Source organism: Seriola lalandi, unplaced genomic scaffold (genome assembly GCF_002814215.2).
Source record: "Seriola lalandi dorsalis isolate HSWRI2012SDOR001 ecotype SW California unplaced genomic scaffold, Sedor1 jcf7180002054289, whole genome shotgun sequence".
NCBI classification, from domain to species: Eukaryota; Metazoa; Chordata; class Actinopteri; order Carangiformes; family Carangidae; genus Seriola; species Seriola lalandi.
In genome coordinates this window covers 177,192-197,336 of record NW_019524842.1, presented here as the reverse complement: position 1 = coordinate 197,336, position 20,145 = coordinate 177,192, and the positions used below count along the sequence as shown (strand labels likewise).

Sequence of the window (20,145 nt, the reverse complement as noted above, 5' to 3'; positions counted from 1 at the left end):
GTCTGCATTTACAAATCCACAAGACGACTTCTCACCTAGGCCAGCACAATATACAACAGCATTGTACATCTTGGCTCAATCATGCAAAAGAGGTGATGAGATCTGAATTTGTCCAAAAGTAAGATGAAAAATTCATCCTGACCGAATACCTGAGATACTAAAGGGGGTAGAGGTGTTGTGTTGGGAGCTTTCTGTTAAAAACCTGCCGCCTCTTGTCTTTCTTTGTAAGAACAGCCTTTTAAAAAGATGAAATCCAACCTGAGGAAGAGATGAATCTCTTACACGGAGAATAAGCCACTGATGGCAGGAGGCTAATTAAACTGCAGCCAAGCATTCGTAAAATTGTTTTAGAAAGAGTACGCCAGATTTTCAAACTGAGAACAAGTCTTTATTGAACATTCATAGCGGGTACTGAATGGGCCGTGTGGACCCTTCGGTGCTGACGTTTATCAGACCGTGGAAAGCTTCAGTTCAAGTAACATCACGGAAATAAAACCTCAACAAAGCTGGGTTTTTTTTATGACAGCAGTGATATACATTGTAAGCCACAGTAAGGTAAGAACTACAACTGTGTACGATTGTCCTGGAACCAGCTTCAGAACTGGCAAACAGGGAAAGTTCCTGTGCATTTTGTTATGCTGTCCTAGAGGTATACAGCTACACGTTAGCATACACATGCTATTGCGTGCCGTTTGATAAAAAACAGAAAAACCATAAGCTCTTACAACAACATGTTAAAATGTTCTGTCCTGTAAGAACCTTCCTGTAGTGTGGGTACGAAATACTTCGGATAATCTCATCTTTCTGCCTTACAGCACTGTTTTCAAGAAACACATTCAACATCGATACTGCTTACTGGTGGCTTTACTTTCAACCCAGTGTTGCTCAACAGGAGTCATTCAGAAACAGAAACGTGGTTCCTTGTTTCTGAGACTTCTGGGAAAACCGTGTTATAAACTGTTATGAAGTAGGCCGTTGATTAATTCATCCTGATATGACAACATTAAAAAATGAAAATGGATATATAGAGACCCAATTTTCTACAAATATACAAGCTTCAAATAAAGAAAAAAAACTACTGTCATACAGCAAGGGAAAAAAATGTCTAATACAAGTTATATATATTTATATATATACTAAAACAAACACTGGATTGCAGAAGACTTGTAAGGCAGAATCCCCCAACAACCCACTCACAGACAATGAGTATCAGTGTACCATAAAATAAAGATTATTTACAGAGCATATACAATTGTCCAAAAAGACCATGTTTGTAATCCAAAAACATGCACATAATACACTATTTCATTTGAAATATCTATTTGTTTCATGTACATAGATCCGCAAAGGATCTATAAATGCTGTCCACTTTGGCTGGACGTGTTCGAGACACGCAACGGCATCGGAGAACAAGTGAAATGAATAAATCTGGGGTATGGAAGTTCTACCAAAGGCACCAGAACTAAAAGCCAATTATAATGAGAACAATCCAAAAGGTTTAAGTAAAAAGAATGATCCTGGTGCAATTTTTATCTGATTAAAATTTTTAGATAATAAAATGTTAGGAAATTTAAATATGTTTAATTTTTGGGTATGAGTGTACAACAACAGAGTTAATCAAAATTATATAAATACTAATCAATCCACGGAGCTTAATGACTTGTGAACAAGACAGACGACGTGACCAGTGTGCTCTGCTTCAAGTGCTCACAAACATACATCTGAAGATTAACCTTGACTATTTAAAGATACACCTTTGTACAGATAAACCGAAATTTAAAAAGAAGCGTAATTATTTTTAGCTTGGTTTACAGTCTTGCACACATGGGTCACATCCTCTGAATGTTAATGTAGGTATCAGTTCTGTAGCTAGCTCCTCTGTTACAAACAGCATGATGAAGTACTGTTTACCATCCAGCTTCTTCCAAGTCACTACTCTTTAAAGGATTCCTTTGACATTTTGGGGAAAAAAACCTTATTCAACTTGTTGCTGAGATGTAAATGAAAAAATTGGTACCACTCTTATGTCTGTATGTTAAATATGAAGCTAGCGCCTGGAGACAGTTAGCTAAAATGTGGCAAGACAGTCAGCCTGACTCAACCAAGTAGCAGCTCTAAAACTTAGTAACTTAAACTTTCAGTAACTGTAATATCTCATTAGTCTAATTGTATGAAAACCTAAATGTAAAAATGTCAGAGTTCGCTGTTAATGCTTCCAGTCTTTATGCCAAGCTAATTTCATATTTAGCATACAGACATGACAGCGCTAACAGTCTTCAAAAAGTCACTTCCCAAAATATCAAACTATCTTTTTAGCTGAATAGCTAAATGTTAAAAATGTTAAATGACTTTTTGGAGAGAGAGCATTTTTTCATTCCAAGATATAATATAGTTCAACACAAGTTGAAAATATTTTACTTAAAATCTTGGGATCTTGAATAGATTTGAAATAATTTCCAGTTTGGCTCTGTTGGTTGAATTTAATTCATTTTGGAATTGTCCAATTACATTCTCTAAACTGAATACGTTTTTATACATGTAGCCTATACTTAGATGTACAGCCTTATCAAGTGCCTTTTAAATTATTCCAGCAGGTGTATATACTGTGTGTTGAAATGGTCATTCAACTTCATACAACCTGAATGGCAAAGAGCCGTATGAGGTCAAGTAAGATATTATATACAACACTCATTTTTTTTCAGTAGATACACTTAATTATGTACATTCATACTTTGCATGTTCAGATCCCTCTGTGACAGTAATACTGAAAGCATTGCCTCGCTTCGTGTACACAGCCAGGATGAAAACAGCCAGCAAGGAAGGTCCTTGAGAGTGTGGAGCTGGGGAAGCTCTAGAACGAAACCGATCGTCTAAAACTGTACGTGCATGTAGACTTTGGCAAAGCTTCTGATTGTTAACATGAGGCACAGCAGCAAATTAAACCAAAATGTCCTGAATAAAACTTCTGCATGATTGAATTAAGTCACTGATTAACTGCTGCTTGATTAATTTCAGGTATTTTTCATGGGTAGTAGCTTAAAAGAATATATATATATATATATATATATATATATATATATATATATATATGTATGTTTGTGTGTGTGTGTGTGTGCTTGCATGTGCATGAGATGTAATGTTAGAGGTGCTCTTTGTTTCACGGAGGACGACACACTCCACCTCCAACTGTCTCCTTCAAGTGCACAGGGGACTGAGGGACTCGCATTGTCTTTCCAGCCCTGCAAATTGCAGTTCACAGATCTGCTTCAGGTGAGGGCTACACAGTATATGTTTGTTCTGTCTCTTCATAGCTGGAAAATACTCGCATTCATGATGGTCATCATAACGATGATGATGATGATTTCAGGATGTCTTGGTGGCACGTTAAACCAGAGTGGGTTTCCCCCTCTCTGGGTTTTGATTCTCTCATTTCTGTTGTGTCACATCAAGAACTTTACAGCAACAAAAAAATATGAACTGAGCTTAAAAAAAATTCCCACCAGTGATTTTCTGTGGGGGGAAAAACTGAAGATGTCTTAACCCAGTGCAGCACATCATGTCCTTAGGTTGAGGTTTTATAATTGATGTTTGATGAAGGGAAGGGAACCTCTGATGTGGGAAGAGGCAATTGGAGAACAGACTTGATGATGGTGGTGGTGGTGGTGTTGCTGCACTCTTTACTGTGAATCTGAGGAGGGAAGCTTTAGTGACCATCGTGGGAGCCTGGGGGGTTGTGAACCCAGTCGAGGACGATGAGTGACAAGCTGCCAATCATGAAGATGATTCCCACGACCAGGAAGATGGCCGCCTGAAGAGACAGAGTCGGAAGAATTGAGACAGAGGAGGGGATTAAATGTGGTTGGATGTGTGATGATGCACAGCAGGTGTCTGTTGAAATTACACAGGAATCACATTTTGAATGAGAAAAATGATACAGTGAGAAAGCTGTTGAGTGTGTGTGTGTGTGTGTGTGTGTGTGTGTGTTCCCGGACACTTACCCCGATCTTCTGCGGGGAGCGGAATGGCACTGATTTTACCAGGCGGAGGTAAAAGGCAGCAGGTAGAATAAAGATGAGCATGGTGGCCGCAGAAGAACCTGCAACAAAAACCAGAAGGAAGATGATTTGACTAATCAGAAAAAAAACAAAACATTTCAAACCTGCACTTCAAACATTTATGAAGTTTCCTACACTTTAAATCACTTCAAATATTTCAATTTCAAATATTAGACAGAGTTAAAACTATGAATACAGACAAAACCAACTTTGTTTCTGAGATTTTGATGTGTGCAGGCCAATAATTTGTGTAACAGCGTTATCTAGGTTGTATACACAAGTCATAAAAGTATGACGCCAACAAGTTATTTACATAATAGGCAAAGTAAATACCTACTAACTTGACTGCTTCACGTGGCAGTCACATCCTTTTGCAAACATAAACATATCTCACAAATATTGTATAGCGCACCATCAGCAATCCTAACACACAACGCATGAATGTATCTTAGTGGAAGTTGATGAATGGATGATCAAAGTTTGATTCATTACTATTGTATTTTACCTGTTGATCTCAGATTTTACAACCATGCTCTCTCTTTGACGTCCCAACAAATATAAATATTTATTGCCAAAATTATTTCTAACCTTATTTGGTAAAATGCTTCCACCCCCCCCGAAGTTTGGGCAAGTTAGGACTATTTTCCTGCTCAACTACAAGTGATACAGTGTAATACATTTTGATTTCTGAGGTGTGGTTTTTGCAGGAAGGCTGTTTCTGAAGGCGACTTCCCTAAATAAGAGTTCTCTCCGTGTTTGTGTGTGTTGGCATCACGATTGTGAGTGTTTATATCCAGTGGTCACAAACAGCTCACGCGACCGCACAGCTGACACAACCCGACACTTTAAGCTCCTGTACTTCCAACGTCTCTACTGAATGAAACGACCCCTGAACTTAAGGTGCTAATCAGTCCTTAACTGCCTCGCTCCCTCTTTTATTAACTTGTATTTCTCCACATGGTTTTCTCTGGGATTTTTCTCATGTTCTGCATTTTTATCCCCTTTAAACCAAAACTTCCTTTCCAAAGAGTAGCGTTTTGAGTCTTGCGTTAAAAAGCGGAAATGTTATCAACATGACGTTTGTAATGGTATTCAGTGCGTGGACTCACCAATGAAACCGAAGATGTCTCTGATGGTAGGGACGAAGATCACCAGCATGTTGTTGAAGGCCAGGATTGCGGCGGCGATCAGCATGTGGCGAGTCCAGCTGAACTCTCGCCCGCTGAACAACAACGTGGTGATGGAGGAGCGGATCTGGGAAAAACACAAAGTACTGACATTTAGATCTTTGGCTTGATCACACAGAACCAGACAAATCTGTTTATTAATATTATAACAAAGTTGTTAGCGTTTACGACTTGTGACCACAAAAGTACCAGTTTAGTTGAATTGAAATAAAAATAATGTTACGTTCAATTCCAGCACTTAATTCTACTGACTTCACACTGGATTGTAATGAAATATGTGGTCAATGCAACAACTCAACAACAAGAGTCTAGTTTGTGTGTCTGCTGGCCTGTGTCTGAGGCTGATTCCCACACTTGGCCACTGACTGATGTGTGTCAAGTGCTATGAGGCAAGTGTTTGTGTTTTTGTGAGACTGTGTGTGTGGTTGTGTGTGTGTGTGTGTGTGTGTGTGTGAGAGAGAGTGGGAAACATTGGAGATCCAAGCTAAGACGCCTGGTGCTGCTGAGCCACATACAGCCTGTTCAAGCCTCCAGTGGGTGAAAGGTTGTGGGTATCAGGTGAAACCTGAGGCACCGACTGCTCGCAGGCCACAGGGGGAAAGGTTACAAGGGGCGGTGCTTACGGCGCCCATTCAAAAAGGCAGGGGATTATCTCCTGCAGCGCAATGGCACCATGGGATTGCATCAGCCGGTAGTGAGAGGAGGGCGGACTCGCCTGCAGGGGGGGAGGTGTGTCTTTACGCGAAGCTGCTATTGTCACTTGTAGTGGACTTTCTTTTCTGCAAGCTTGTCTTCCCTCCTCTGTTGACTTACTAGTCCAACATTAAGCCAACACATTTAATTACAGCTGTGGCAGACAGTTTGTGGAGAATGAAATACAAGTTACCAGAAGAGTTTCAGAGAAGGTAACTTTTTTATTTAGTTTACCTGAGAAAGAAGAGACATGTGCAATCTTTTCCTATTTAAGAGCCGCTGCTGGCAGAACACCACATGCCTTCTTTGTATCCTTTCAAGTCTGACTTAAGTACAAGATTTATATCCAGTTTGCATGGCACAGTGGAGGAAAAAAAAAATCACATTAACTGGATTTTCTGCGCTGTCAGATTGAACCAAGTGACCTCCATCACGACTGTCAGGAGGCACCGGGATGACGCCTGACCTTTAATGTCCTCTGCCAAAAAAGTGTCACCACTTTAGCCAAAACTCATTTCATGTGGGAGATAATAATGACGATAATTTAAGCGCATCTCTCCTGAAATTCCACGAGCGAGCCCCCACCCTCCTGCCCTCTCCCTCCCACCAACTGTTGCATAATTAGGCTGAAAACTAGAGCCTGGATGAGGCATTTCTCCCCAAGGCTCCAAACTATTCAGCACCTGGCTGCTACCTGGCGCAAAGCCTTTGGAGTTCACCGTGTGATATTTGCACACTTTCTATACATACACACACACACACACACACACACACACACACACACACACACACAAGTATGCGGACAGACTAGTTGTAGGCAGTCGAATCTGGAACCAGCCAGTTAACAAAAAACAAGGGAGTAAGATCTTAGCGACAGCAGCTAGTCCGAGGTCAGATCACAACAAACCATGTGCATTTGAGCCTGTTTACTGAAAACTGAAAATTGTGTTTTACCCAAGTCAAGATGTGCACGTACAGTATGAAAGTGAAAGTGGCAGACATGTGTCAGAGCTGTTAAAAGTCAATGTTTTCCCCCTTGAACCTGTCATTTCTACATAAACCCATTTGCTTTTTTTCTCTTTTACAACCATGTTTGAATTTTCACAGATGCTGCGTGTGAACTGAGAGTGTATGCAGCAGGGTAAAAGTCCCTTTTCAAGTAAAAATATCAACAGGAAAGACGTATCGGAGTGTTTTCAACTACATGGGCACTGAACCATCACTTGAAACTAGAGAGCCAATCACGGCCTTTTTGACTGGAAAAAACAAACAGATGAACAGACTGTGCTTTACTACAACCCAAACAAATGCTCCGCAGCCTTTCAGTTCCACAGCCAACAGGCACATGGACATATCAAACCTGATCCTCCTGCAAGCTAACAGATAACAGCTAACTAGCTAATGCTAACTTATATTGCTGTGTTTGAAATTGTGTTGTAGTTTCAGTGCTTTAATGTTCTGTATACGAAAAGAATAGACAGTTTTTTTTATATGAGACAAAAAAAAATCACAGCAAACAGAAAATGTTTAGTGGCATTAGCTAACCTGCAGATATTCCTGAACAGTGATATATTCATTATCAAAGCCTTTGAAACAGTTGCATAAAAAGTCCAAAAACTACTTTTTAAGTAAAGACAAACAAACTAGTAACTTGTGAGGCTTTAGAGGCACGCAGTGAAGTTAGTGCTACACAAAGACAGGTCCCTACACTACATGTTGGTAACATGTAAAGGTGATTTTAATCAGTTCATTTGTAGCACTCTCCCATGGTTTCAATAACCAGCTGGAGCCTGAGAACTGGGGCATGTTTGACTCCACATAAAGCCCTTTCATTATGTACTGGATCCAGCCAAAGCCCTGTGTGATCTGGCCTCTGTTAGCATCTATCCTTCACGTGACTGCACCCCCCACCCCACCCCACACACACACACACACACACACACACACACACACACACACACACACACACACACACACACAGGTATATACTCTTTCACATCTAAACACGTGTCTCCAAAGGCACGGTCCCACACACATATTCTCTCCTCTCCCATATAGTACTTCCCCACTGACGTGAAGGACAGTCACAGACAAAGCTAATGTTAATCTCTAGCTGAAGGTCGGCAGCATTTTTCTGCAAAATGAAGGTCAGGAGGATTCAAGGCAAGATTCTCAAATGTCAAATGGAAACTTGGCAGAGCAATGTGTGACTAAGTAGTTCTTTTGATCCGATGCCTCACATGCATCCAAGTTAGTCAATCTTTCGACCGTGCTGCAGCAACGACGGTTTAATTTACTGCAGGAGTAGCGATGGTCGGTTAATTAAACATTCCTAGCTCTGCACAAATGCACATTTCTGATTCAGAAAATCATGCACAGGTCAACTTTTTTTTCTCCAATTCCCAAACAGCATCAGCAGAGCCATTCATACTACTGCCTCTCTGCAGCTAGTGCTTATCACCAAAACTGACACACTGTATGTAAAGCAGGCTACGGCTACGCCTTTTAACAGGAATCCAGGCGAGCCGAAACCAAAGCAAAATTAATCGGCTTCACATATTTAAAAGCTGACTGAGGAGCATGAGCACTAAGTTTGTGCTGCATTCGGCTGCCATAGGATTTGAACCCCTCACCCTGCCTTGCTCGTTTCACTAAGCTACAGTTCACCACAGCTGGTTAGCGCCGTCACATCTGGGGCTTGTCTTCTGTCCTTATCAATTTTTTATTTCCTTTGTTCTCATAGTCCTCCTCCCTCTCACTCTCATTTTACAGCCTAATCCTTCTCTGTTTCTCTGTATCAAGACCTGTTTATTGTGAGCGCCTTTCAAAGTGGTTTAGGTTTGTGCCAGACAACAAGAAGAAAACACACACACATGGATATAATGGCATGTTTGCAGTTAACCACACTAGACATGATCACGAATCATCGCAATGTCTGAGTTTGTCATTTGATTCATGTGAAGGAAAACCACCAGTGTCTGCTCACTGACTGACTGCTATAAATGTGGCTGTCAAAACACTAAATTATGGAATAAAAATTTCCCCTGTTGGAAATATTATGGCCACCATCAGCCAATAATTAGACTCTCCTCACTATCTTTGATCCAGAAGCAGATTTCTAAACATGATCCATCACTAACACAACGACTGTGCACCCCTGGCAGAGGTTTGTGTTTCTGTCTCCCTCCACCCTCCCCTGCCTCAGTGAAGCTAGTGGTCAGGGTGAGGGTTTTTCCACTGTCCTCTCTGAGCCTGTAAACTTCCACTGCAGAGAGAGGGGGATCCTCTCTCACATTCCCTGCGACAGAAAAAACAGCAGTGTCTGCTAAAGGAGGGGTGTGTGTGTGTGTGTGTGCGTGTGTGAGTGTGTGTTTTAGTCAGAGGTATGGGTTGAGAACAGGAACATCATGTGTGAGAATGCATCAGCTAAATAAAAAACATGACAGAATTTGGTTTGTGTGTCGGTGTGGAGACACACATTGTGAGACAGTGGATATGTAAGAGTACAGTATAAATGTGTGTGTGTGTGTGTGAGTGTGTGTGTGTGTGTGTGTGAGTGTGTGGTGTCTAACTGTGTTACCATGACATGCTGCATCATTCTCTGTCAGCACTTTCCTCTCACTCAATATGAACAAAGCTGCTGCCATCTGGTGGCAGCTGACTGTAACTACAGCCACTTCAGAAATGAGTCAAAAATAAGCAGCTGCTTGTCTTTGCATTAAACCAAGTGTGTGTGTGTGTGTGTGTGTGTGTGTGTGTGTGTGTGTGTGTGTGTGTGTGCGCGCACATGGAAACTAAAGTGGGGCAAGAAACTTCCTCTGGCCCGCAGCCATTTTTGTTCTCCTCATGTCAGATAAGGGCCAAACTAAAATTAGCCTGTGACCATATATGGGGAGGGAAGTGAGAACAGTGTGTGTGTGTGTGTGTGTATACGTATGTGTAAATGAATGTGACTGAGATGATAAGTTTTGGTAACTGGCCATCACACACACACTGACCTTAGGCCCCATCTTGAGAGAAAAATGGGGAACAGACACAAAAAGTAAAACAGGCTTCACTGTGAAAGCGTGTGTGTGCATGTGTGTGTTGGTGTAATTAAGAGGTGTGGCTGTTTACGACCTCAGCCTGTGCGATTTGGGATTTGAGATGACGATACAAGGAAAGTGCCAAACTGAACAGTGTGTTCCTTTTCACTTAACTGCCAGGAAAAAACAGCTGCATCCAGAAAATGACAAAAAAGAAAAAAAAAAAGACGCTGAGTTTGCAGCAACACACAGAGTGTCGACTGTGTGCAGAATGACATGGAGCGGCAGCAGCAGTGTTTGACTGAATGAATGGAAATGGTTTTACAAGTAGCTGCTTAGGGGCAGGCAGCAGCCAGATATTTCAAATTACAAGGGCGGTGAATGTTTGTGTGTTACTGAGTAACGTGTTTGTGCACTCTGACGTAAATCAAATTATATCAGCACTTAAACAAGGCTACATTTAATAAAGCTGAGAGGGATGAAAGTAAAAAAATAAGAATATTAGTGCAAAAGCAGTAAAAAAAAAAAGAAAAAAAAAAGAAGCCCTGTCGATGTTTGGCAATAATGAAACAGTTTCTGCTTTCCAAACTCAACTATAGTGCCTACTTGTCCATGGAGGACACTCGCTGACAGAGACAGAGTGTGTGTTGTACGATGTACTTACAGGGAACAGCACAATGGGGACAGTCAGAGTGACGGCAGTGAGAACAGCCAGGCGCACCAGCAGCAACATGGTGTCGAACTTATAAACCTTGGTGAAGGTGTGGAGCAACTCTGCTTCCACGTTGTCTGGGAAACACAGGGAAAAAAAGACACATCAATGGATTGAAACAATTTGTGAACAAAGGATAACAGAAGCTAACAGACCAGGTGGAAAGAAACTAAATACATAGAAACACTGTATTTGTAATTCCACTACATTTATCTGGCATTGTGTTCGGTGTTGGTGTTTCAGTGTCGGGTCACTGGATCAAAACGACTCGTCTGTGGGCGCTTTTCTACCACTGGGTAAAGTGAAGCCATTAATGCGCAGGTGCCATGTTGACCAACACAGGGTCAACCTTTTTCCACCTCTTAGAAAAAAGCCGTGTTTACTCGTGGCTCTTTGTCACATTTCAGATGTTTCTGAGTTGTTTCCACTTGTTTCCACTTCACTGTGCGTTCAGACCGAAAGCGGCCAGAGTGAAATCATTTTGCTCCAGCAAGGACGCTGTTCAAGTTTTGTGGGCGCTCTGACGTGAGATGACGTAGATGAAATAGACAGCTTAATGCTTGGTCTTGAGAACTTTATTTAAAGGGCAAAACAAACAGACATGTTTGTTCTAGTTGCATGTATCGTTTTCTTTTTTAAATTTGAGTGCCTGTAAGCAAAGTTAGTTCTCAATATCTCCTCCGTTGCGCTTGGGAACAAAAGTTTGATGGGAACAAAAGTTTACACGGCGTGTTCTCTAGTGTTCTCCCGTCCACTTCTACACTCTGATTGGTTGCCGCTGCCTTGACTTCCAACTTTTTCTGACACCCACACTGCCCAAAACGCACACGCCAGCGGACATGCTGCTGCTCGCCGCCCAGAGGTGCTGCCTCACATAGAAAATGAATGACTTCCTGTCACTTTGACGTTCTCGCTGCTTTCGCTAAGCTTTTCAGGTGGTTTCAATTAAATAACCGTTGTAGTGTCAAATAAGTACAAGTGCACATTAATCACTTCACAATGATCTTCTGCCCCTTTGAAGGAGCTGACTGAGTTTCAGCCACTGTGTTTTGTTTTTTTTTGTCTATGATTACAGCTGACCGTTTCTGCTGGTGTGTATCTTCACTCTTACCATAAAAGGTGAGGTAGCCAAACAGCGCCGACAGCATGTACATGATAAGCATGGCCAAGATGGACAGGTTGGAAACGTTCTGCATCTTTTTCCTGCTGCGACTGAAGAAACAACACACACACACACACACACACATACACACACTTTTAGAGGGTTTACACTCAAATAAGTAAATTGGATCATTTGGATTAATATGTGCAGTGAGTTGTCAGTTGGACACAAACAAAAACATTTTGCGTTCATGGTGTAACGCCTGTTCTTTTGAAATGTTCTGAACTTGGCTATTATAAAGACAAAATGTCATTACTTAATAAGCATGGTTTTATAATAAGTGAACATACACTTCAATGACTCCTTAAATCATAGAGACATTTTTAATAGTACAAAAAAAAAAAAAAAATTCAGTCCATGTGCCTTTATGTGTGTGTATATCTCTAAATGTACCTGGCTCCATAGAGAGAAAATGGTTTTCATCTGGATGAACTGACTGTCAGAGTTTGTTTTAGAAGAAGAAGAAGAAGCTCACTCACTCTTTCAGCTCACTGTAGATGGGCAGGACTTCAGGGTGGCAGACGAAGGCGAAGGCCAGGATTGGCACAGTGTACGCCGTCTGTGGAAAGAAGATAAGAATGCACAGAAACACACTCAGTTATGCAGGAAAAGACAATCACGGCGCAGTTAGTCTAAATAGAAATATACTACCTATATATGTAACCATGTGATGTCTGTCAGAAATATCTTCTTTAAATTTTAATATATATATTATTTAAGTGCTGTGCCTCAGAGGATATAGAGAAAAAAAAAACCCTTTCCTTTACATCAGTTCGGGATATGAAACATGTTGGGATATTATGATCTATCAGGTTCAGCTCCACCACTGTTGGTTTTGGTTGTAACTTGTTTGCTTGTTGGTTGGATGGACTGTCAATCATATACTGTGAGAAAGATCACAATCAAAGGACATCTGACTGACGCCACGCCACACCACGCCAAGCCACGCCACGCCAAGCCACGCCACGCCAAGCCACGCCACGCCACGCCAAACATAACAAGACGATCACTGTGGCGTGACAGTGGACGGCTGGTTAGTAACACTTAATCCTGAATATTCTATTCCTGTCACAGAGGCATGTTACTGCATGTGCATGTCAGCTACTGTCGGTTGTAATCCTCACGTACGTTCAAATGAAGTTTTGAACAAAAGAGCGAAAAGTATTTGATTAGTCAGGAATGGCTCTTCTCTGAAGTTGGCATCGGTACGTCAGTGTCATCGAGGATTAGACAAACGGTGATTGTAGATGTTACGGAGATAAACTCGGGCACCATTAATAAAACGTTTCCACTCTGACTTACAACTCCCAAATATCACAGTAGAAGCAGGTGGACAGTGAAACGGTACATAAACTCTTGGTGAATCTAGTTAACATAACTAACACTGTGTCCCTGTGTCAAGATAAAGCTGTTTGCTGCGTTCTTCCTGATTCATCATGATCATACAGGCGCAGACAAATCCCTGGACTCACAGGAGCCAGAACACACCCTAACGCGCCACGCCTTTACCAACCGCTTCTTTGCAAAGTACTTGGCATTGTGTCTCTGTCAGATTTGAAGATTGTAAAACGAATAAATGCATTTTGTACAAACATGGATGTTTCATATGAATGAATATTGTGTTTCTCCTTTTGCACTTTTTTTTGTGAAGTGTGGGGAACGTTTGTGCTGAATTTCACAAGCTGGATGAACGTTTTGGGTCAGGAGAGTTTTGTCGGCCATCTACGACCACGCCGTACCTGTGAGTTGAAGACAAAGTATTTGGGTGTGCACATCTCCTCGTCGTCGGGGTGGGGCTCAAAGTGGACACTGGTGGAGTGGTGAGCATCGTGGCTGCCCGGCACCGCCGGGGTGACGTCGGCTCGGGAGAAATCCATTTGTGCCGAGCGGTTTTGTAGATTGTACAGCCCCGGCATATCTGAGCCGTTCACGCTGAGATTGGACGAGTGGTGGTAAAAGAAAGGAAGAGGGCAGGGCAGCTGGGTTTTCTTGTAGATCATCTGGAAAATAACAGCATTAAGTCACATTATGTTCTTCTAAGTGAGTGGTTCTCTACCTGGTGGGTGGGCTGCAAAGGTGTTGCGAGCGGGCCGGAAAATAATTAGCAAAACAGTAATATTTTTGGGGAAAAAAATGTAATTGCAAAAAATAATTATAGAAAATGTAAATTATAAATAAATAATAAATAAATAAATGATCCTTAACAGCAATAACAACCTTAAAGAACTCCGTTCAGTTCAGACCACTTTGTATACTTGTATTGTTACAGAGTCCGACATGGATGACCAACATTTTTGAGATTTTCAATTGGGCCATGAGTTGGAAAAGGTTGGGAACCAGTGTTCTGAGTGCTGCACGTAAAAATAAATGAAACAAAAGGAAAACAGTGAAGCTGCAACACCAAAACAATGAGCTGGAAGATGCTAACATGTTCCACAGAGCTGACACAGGTCAGAGCTGGGTCATAATTCACTGTTGGTTCATCACTACAAGCCGCTTTCACATTACACATAGTCCACTCATTTGTTGTTATTATAAAAATATTCATTAAAGCAGCTTAAACCATATCTTTAGCATCTGTCTGGCTGTGGGACAGTGGTTCCCAACCTGGAGGCCGAGGCCCACTGGTGGGCTGCGGAGGTATTGCAAGTGGGCGACAAATCATTTTGCAAAACAGTACAATTTTGGTGAAATGGTAAAATTATAAAAAAATGAAAATAAAAACATAAATAATGTTTCTAAATGTTTTAAAATTAAATGATCTGTAAAATATTAAAAATGTTCCTTTCATTGCTATTTTTTCATATTAGCCATGAACTTATCTTAGACTTGTTTGCTATCTCAGTCTGATGTCTTGCTAAAAGATTACATCCATGGCAAAAACTGAGGATCAGGTTGGATAGCTCGTTAGCAACAGGAAGAATTAAAAAGAACAGTGTAAAGACACAGATGGTGGATCAACAAGCGATCTCTCCCGTGTCAAACAGAAAAGAGAAACGGAGCCTCCTCTGCTTTCAGTTCAATCTTTGAATGTTCAATTAACGCTCTGAGAAGGCGTAACCCCGCCTCCTTATTTTCACGGGGTTGGACGTGTGCCGCCAACAGACACACGGCGTTCCCATTCGAGGACTTGTGAGGGGCCCTTCTTTGTGCATGAATTGTGTGTATTTTGCTCACGCCATTACGAGGCTGAACTTACCACACCCAGGAAGAAGACCATGCAGGTGAGGGAGAAACCGCTGGTGTAGCCCAGGTAGCCTAAAGAGAAGAAAACATCAGTAACTGAAACACACACACACACACACACTACAGCAACGACAACAGACATAGATGCAGACGCTATAGCTTGCTGGTCTGCATTCTGCCAAATCACATGTCTATTTTAGAATATAGGTCACGTCCTGTTCCAGGCTGAGCTGCAGTGTGAGTGAACCCTTTAAGATCTGTATGTACCAGCGACCAAACCTAACACCCAGGAACACAAAGCTAACGCTCATCACTGCTGTTGTCACTTATTACATTAAAATCAGCTCAGACACACAGTTTTGACCTCATTTGCTTATTTATGTCTAATTGTCCTAATTACATAATGCGGTCAGCTGAGGAGGATCTGACTACCACGTTCATAGATCACATGTGAATGGAAGAGCTGACAGCAGGCTTAATAGAGAGTGTTACGTTACTGTAACTCCTAATTGCCGGAGCTGAGTAAGGGCTCAGCTAGTGTTACATGACTTCTGGTTTCCAGACAGCTGCAAGAGCACGGACGCACTGAGAGATCTGGCACCAGGCGGTGCCAGATCCTCAATATACAGTAGTGATATTAGAAGTGCAGTGGTGTAGAGACATCACACACACACACACACACACACATTTATGAAGTCCTTACCCAGATTTTTAAGGAGAGACAAAGGCAGAATGATCCCGATCGACACAAACACCACCAGGTAGTTTCCGTTCATGTACCATTCCCTGTAAAACACGGCACACAGGTTCAAATCATACGTACAGTACACACACACACACACGAACATAAGAGTGCGCCTTCATGTTCAAAAGCACGCACACACACACACAGACACACACACTCACCCAGAGTTTTCTTCTAAACCCAAGAAGGCCCGGATCACTTCAGGCAGCTCATACTTCACGATAAAGAGGTAGCTGGACATGGCTGCAGGAGGACAACAAGGAAGAAATCCTCATTTGAAATGCAACAGACAAGTTGAAGACGTTGTATTTTAATTTGTAAAACTGCCTTTTAAAAATCTGCACTACAGTATTTATCTGTGAACACACTGACGTGCTGTCTAACCTCCAATGTTTTGCATGATTATCGATCCAAATGCTGCCATTTTCCCAGGCCAACCAAACGCTCTCTCCCCCAGCTTTTCATAGATGAGGGATCCTGCCAGAACACACAAGACCATGGAGAGTTAGTCATGAAAAAAAAAGAAAGTTAAGGCTTCACAATAAGGAAGAACAAGAAACAATAGAGCAATCAGGTGCATTTTGTTTCTCCTTGAACAGAAATCTACCTAATCTCTTAATGCTGCCTGCCTTTCCCATAATGCCTCTAGAGAAGGGTGAGGACCTTTAGTTGTCAGTACATCAAATTAAATATCATACCTAAAATGATTAATTGTACATAACCTGTATTTCTGGTGTATGAACACTATTGTCAAAAAAAATCTAAGCCATCTCTTTTTTAAGTGATGTTCCATATTTCTCAGAACAACACCTTGTGGTTGAACCAGTACAGTAAGTTCTTTATGTAATAATAATAATAATAATGATGTAGAATTTCAAATAGGAAAGAAAATCTTTTAAAAAGTCTTTCTGTAAATTTCCACCGGGAGCATGATGGGAAATAATCTAAAAGGAATTTAGTCTTGACCCTGCAAGGTCCCCAGTCTTCCCAAAATCTTATAGTGTGACTTATGACACATTGTCTTTAGATGTGAGAGGGAGTCAGACCTCAGTCTTTTCTAGTCTTTATTCTTTTAAAGTCTTCTAGTGTGTGATCAGTATTAGGTGAAATACCAACCTCCTTCTTTTGCCGTCATGAGGAGAAGATGCACAGAGTACAAGGAGAGGATCGCCACAGCGACGAGGAGGACTCTGCAAAGAGAAGGAAAGCAGAGGTCAGAGCTGAGTGCAAGATGGTGACGCATAACAATTACAGTGAGACAAAGAAATGTTGTGTTCGGTGTCAACTGTGGGGTTTTTTTTTTACGTAGGTAATGGGGAGTGAAAAAGAGTAGTGGAAAGACGGGAGAGAAAGTTGTAGTCCATATAACTTTGATGTGTTTGCTTTGCTTAGGCTTTGACATATTGAACATCACAGTAGCTGTGACACACTGCAGCTGCTCAGACGTGTTTGTCGTTTAGTTGTTTGGGGGATTTCTCTCAGGAGAGGCTGCGAGCTGTCAACACGACTTCACCATGGCTCTAACATGACCAGTACAGTGCTACGTCAGTGCTACGTCAATGCATCTCGTCTGCTGCATTCTTCAGATGGCACATTGTATCTCAACAGGGAAATACTGGAAGTACAAAGAGCGCAGCATTACTTTTATGGCTTCCTGCAATAATCCCGCCCTGCTCATTGTGATTTTTAGCAACAGGATGGAAGAGGTTTAGGAGGATAGGAGCGGTGTGTGTTATCTAAACTGGCACAAGAGGGCAGGAGTCTATTATTCCCTTTCTGCTATCATTCTGCAGCAGCTACAGAAATATTTCCCTTCCGGTTTCAGAGAAGCGACACCCTCTATGTTTTAGCTGTCTTTTTCTCTGTGGCGCTGCAAGCTCATGGGGTTGACACGCAGCAGGGGCATGGACAGTGGACAGAGTGGGTAGGACTGAGGGGTGTAAGGTGACAGCAGGGTGTCGGATGTTGGAAGTCACCCATGAATGCTGATAATGCATATGCACGGGACAGAATGAGCCGGGAGACAGACGGCAGAGGGACTGAGGGCACAGGGTAAAGGAGTTCAAATATTCCTGCTCTTACTTTCCAGCTGGTAATGTGATAATCAAAAATGAAAGAGAGTTTTAAATATGTTTGTTGCTACCTGTCCAACCCCCATGCTGTTCGGTTTCTTTGTTGTGCAGTCGTGCTACTTACGTAAAGAGAATAATGCCGGTGTTCGCCATGGCGAAGGACAGGCCAAGGATCCCGCTGCCCATGATGGCGTTGCTCAAGTTGAAGACAGACATCCCGAAGGAGGCGTGGCCGGGATGCTGCTCAGACAGAGAAGAAAGAGAGATGAGAAACATTTAGCCTTTGAGATAAAATCATTCTCAGATAATTGGTGATATATTTAAAGTCAGTATTGCAGCTGTATTTTATACATATTTCCCCTGCATTAGAACAAGAGAGGAAACATTTGGTGCAGCAAAACCACACAAGACTTAAAATGCCATAAGAACCCACAAGTTGTAATTCAAGGAAAAATACACCCTCATGTTCTCCGGCACTGTTTGCTACCAGTAGTTAAGTGCATTTCCAGTAGTTATTAAATTTAATTGACAGCTCCGATTCTCCCTCAACTTCTACGTCAACTGCCAACATTTCCCAGAATGCCAGAATTCAGAGAGAGGCCCAAATCTGCCACACTCAACTGAGTTGTGGCTGCTTGAATTACACGGACATGACGCCACATTTTTGAGATTTTTCCATGTGAAGAAGAAACTTAGATTAAATAACTACCTGGAATAAAAAAATGGAATATGAAAAGTAATATGACCAGCATGATAAATTATTTTGAACTTTTTTTTCTGATTTTCTAGTATCTTAGTATCAAACATCCTCTAAGGAATTATATTGTGCTCAATGGTAGGGCACACACAGATGCTTTCTAGGATGTTTCTTGCAAAGTCAGTAACCTATAACATCAATGTTTGCATAATCAACACATTGGCTTGCACAACTTCCTTCACGTTAAACACTCTTTATGCATGTCTTTGGTGTTAAACCAACAAAACCAAGGCACAGTGAAGCCATTAAATAACAGCTTACAGTTGTTTTCTGTTTTTATTTTGGTAATTTACTCTTAAAATCTGCAGATAAGTGTTATCAGAATAAACCTTTTACTCTGACTGATAGACACTGGCGACATTAGCGTTGCGACTTGGGAATCCTCTTACATATTCTTCATGGTATTCTTCGTATTTCTTCTTCTTCATCATCCCATTTGACAGGAACTTCTGGCTCTCTGCGTCATCGTTATCATCCATGAACTGGCTGCACGGAACCAAGAAGAAAAAAAAGACATTAGCATTAGCATTAGCATACACAGTAGGCAGCTCTCTTTATATACAGTATGTATTTCAACTTTGCGTGCCCAGAGTGTAAAGCAACGCCTTTAGTGCCGACTCATTTGGAGAACGAACTAAAAGCCTTGACATCACGGTTGCTGCTGACCTGTTGATGGTGGCCTTCTCGGAGTCGATGGGCTCCGTGTAGCGGTCGTCCAGGCTGTCGGTGCTGTCGTCGTCAGCCTCCGTGGAGACTTTCCTTAGCTCCATACGATCCATGACTCCTGGCATGGTGGTTTACAGCAAGATGAGAGTTTTCAAGATTTCAGGGTTAGACGTTCTAAAGGTCGGCGATAGGTTTCTCCCTCAATCTCTGCTAGACCTTGTTACCTATAAGAAACAAAGAGAGGAAACGTTGAAGTGTCAGTGACTAAGACGCTGTTGAAGATTCAGATTTCAGTTTAACAGCAGACAGGTCCAGGTCTTAAAAACTCACTAACACTGGAGTTCACTACAGGATTGCCAAATTGCATCTGAGTACAGGCCTGGAGATGCATACAGTCTGTCCTCAACAGGCCTTTTTGTCTTGATGACGAATATTTAAGAGTAAGACGTGCCAAGTAAACCAGCCCGTCTCATTTCCTGGAACTGGGAGTGTGTTTGTTATGTTACCTTGAAGAGCAAAGCTGAGATATGACACAGCCATGGCAGCTCCCACATCAGGGCTGAAGTCCTGAAGTTTTATTGCTATTTCCATTTTACAGCAGCTTCATTTGTGGTCAAGGTTATAGTAGTTTTTGATTTTTCATAGTTTTTATTTTCAATAAATTCAGTTTTGACTTTTTTTTTTTTTTTTAATTCAATTTAGTTTTAATTAGTTTTTCAAGAGGGTTTACTAGTTAAGTGTTTTCAAATTTTCAAATTGCTTAGTTTTAGTTTAGTTTTTCTTAGTTTCAGTGTTAGTTTTAGTTTTTTTGTAATATGTGGTATTTGTCATGGCCAGATTAAAAAAAGGTAAGAAAAAGTATTATGTATTATTGTGTATAAAAAC

At 41.5% G+C, this 20,145-nt stretch overlaps 1 protein-coding gene across 3 annotated transcripts in view; it reads right to left on the bottom strand.

Moving 5' to 3' along the window:
• Positions 1-366: 366 nt before the first annotated feature.
• The window catches only part of slc38a4 (solute carrier family 38 member 4), a 34,622-nt gene continuing 14,843 nt past the window's right edge, over positions 367-20,145 (bottom strand). For all 3 annotated transcript variants that reach the window (XM_023405894.2, XM_023405896.2, XM_023405895.2), the window contains exons 2-16: positions 19,261-19,484; positions 18,984-19,080; positions 17,962-18,077; positions 16,882-16,955; positions 16,150-16,242; positions 15,927-16,008; positions 15,724-15,806; positions 15,034-15,092; positions 13,574-13,834; positions 12,314-12,393; positions 11,784-11,884; positions 10,625-10,749; positions 5,165-5,309; positions 3,999-4,096; positions 367-3,808 (exon numbers count right to left, since the gene is read on the bottom strand). In XM_023405894.2, the coding sequence (XP_023261662.1) occupies positions 3,704-3,808; positions 3,999-4,096; positions 5,165-5,309; positions 10,625-10,749; positions 11,784-11,884; positions 12,314-12,393; positions 13,574-13,834; positions 15,034-15,092; positions 15,724-15,806; positions 15,927-16,008; positions 16,150-16,242; positions 16,882-16,955; positions 17,962-18,077; positions 18,984-19,080; positions 19,261-19,385 (1,644 nt within the window). In that variant the 5' untranslated portion in view covers positions 19,386-19,484 and the 3' untranslated portion in view covers positions 367-3,703. The remainder of the gene's footprint in view (positions 3,809-3,998; positions 4,097-5,164; positions 5,310-10,624; positions 10,750-11,783; positions 11,885-12,313; positions 12,394-13,573; positions 13,835-15,033; positions 15,093-15,723; positions 15,807-15,926; positions 16,009-16,149; positions 16,243-16,881; positions 16,956-17,961; positions 18,078-18,983; positions 19,081-19,260; positions 19,485-20,145) is intronic.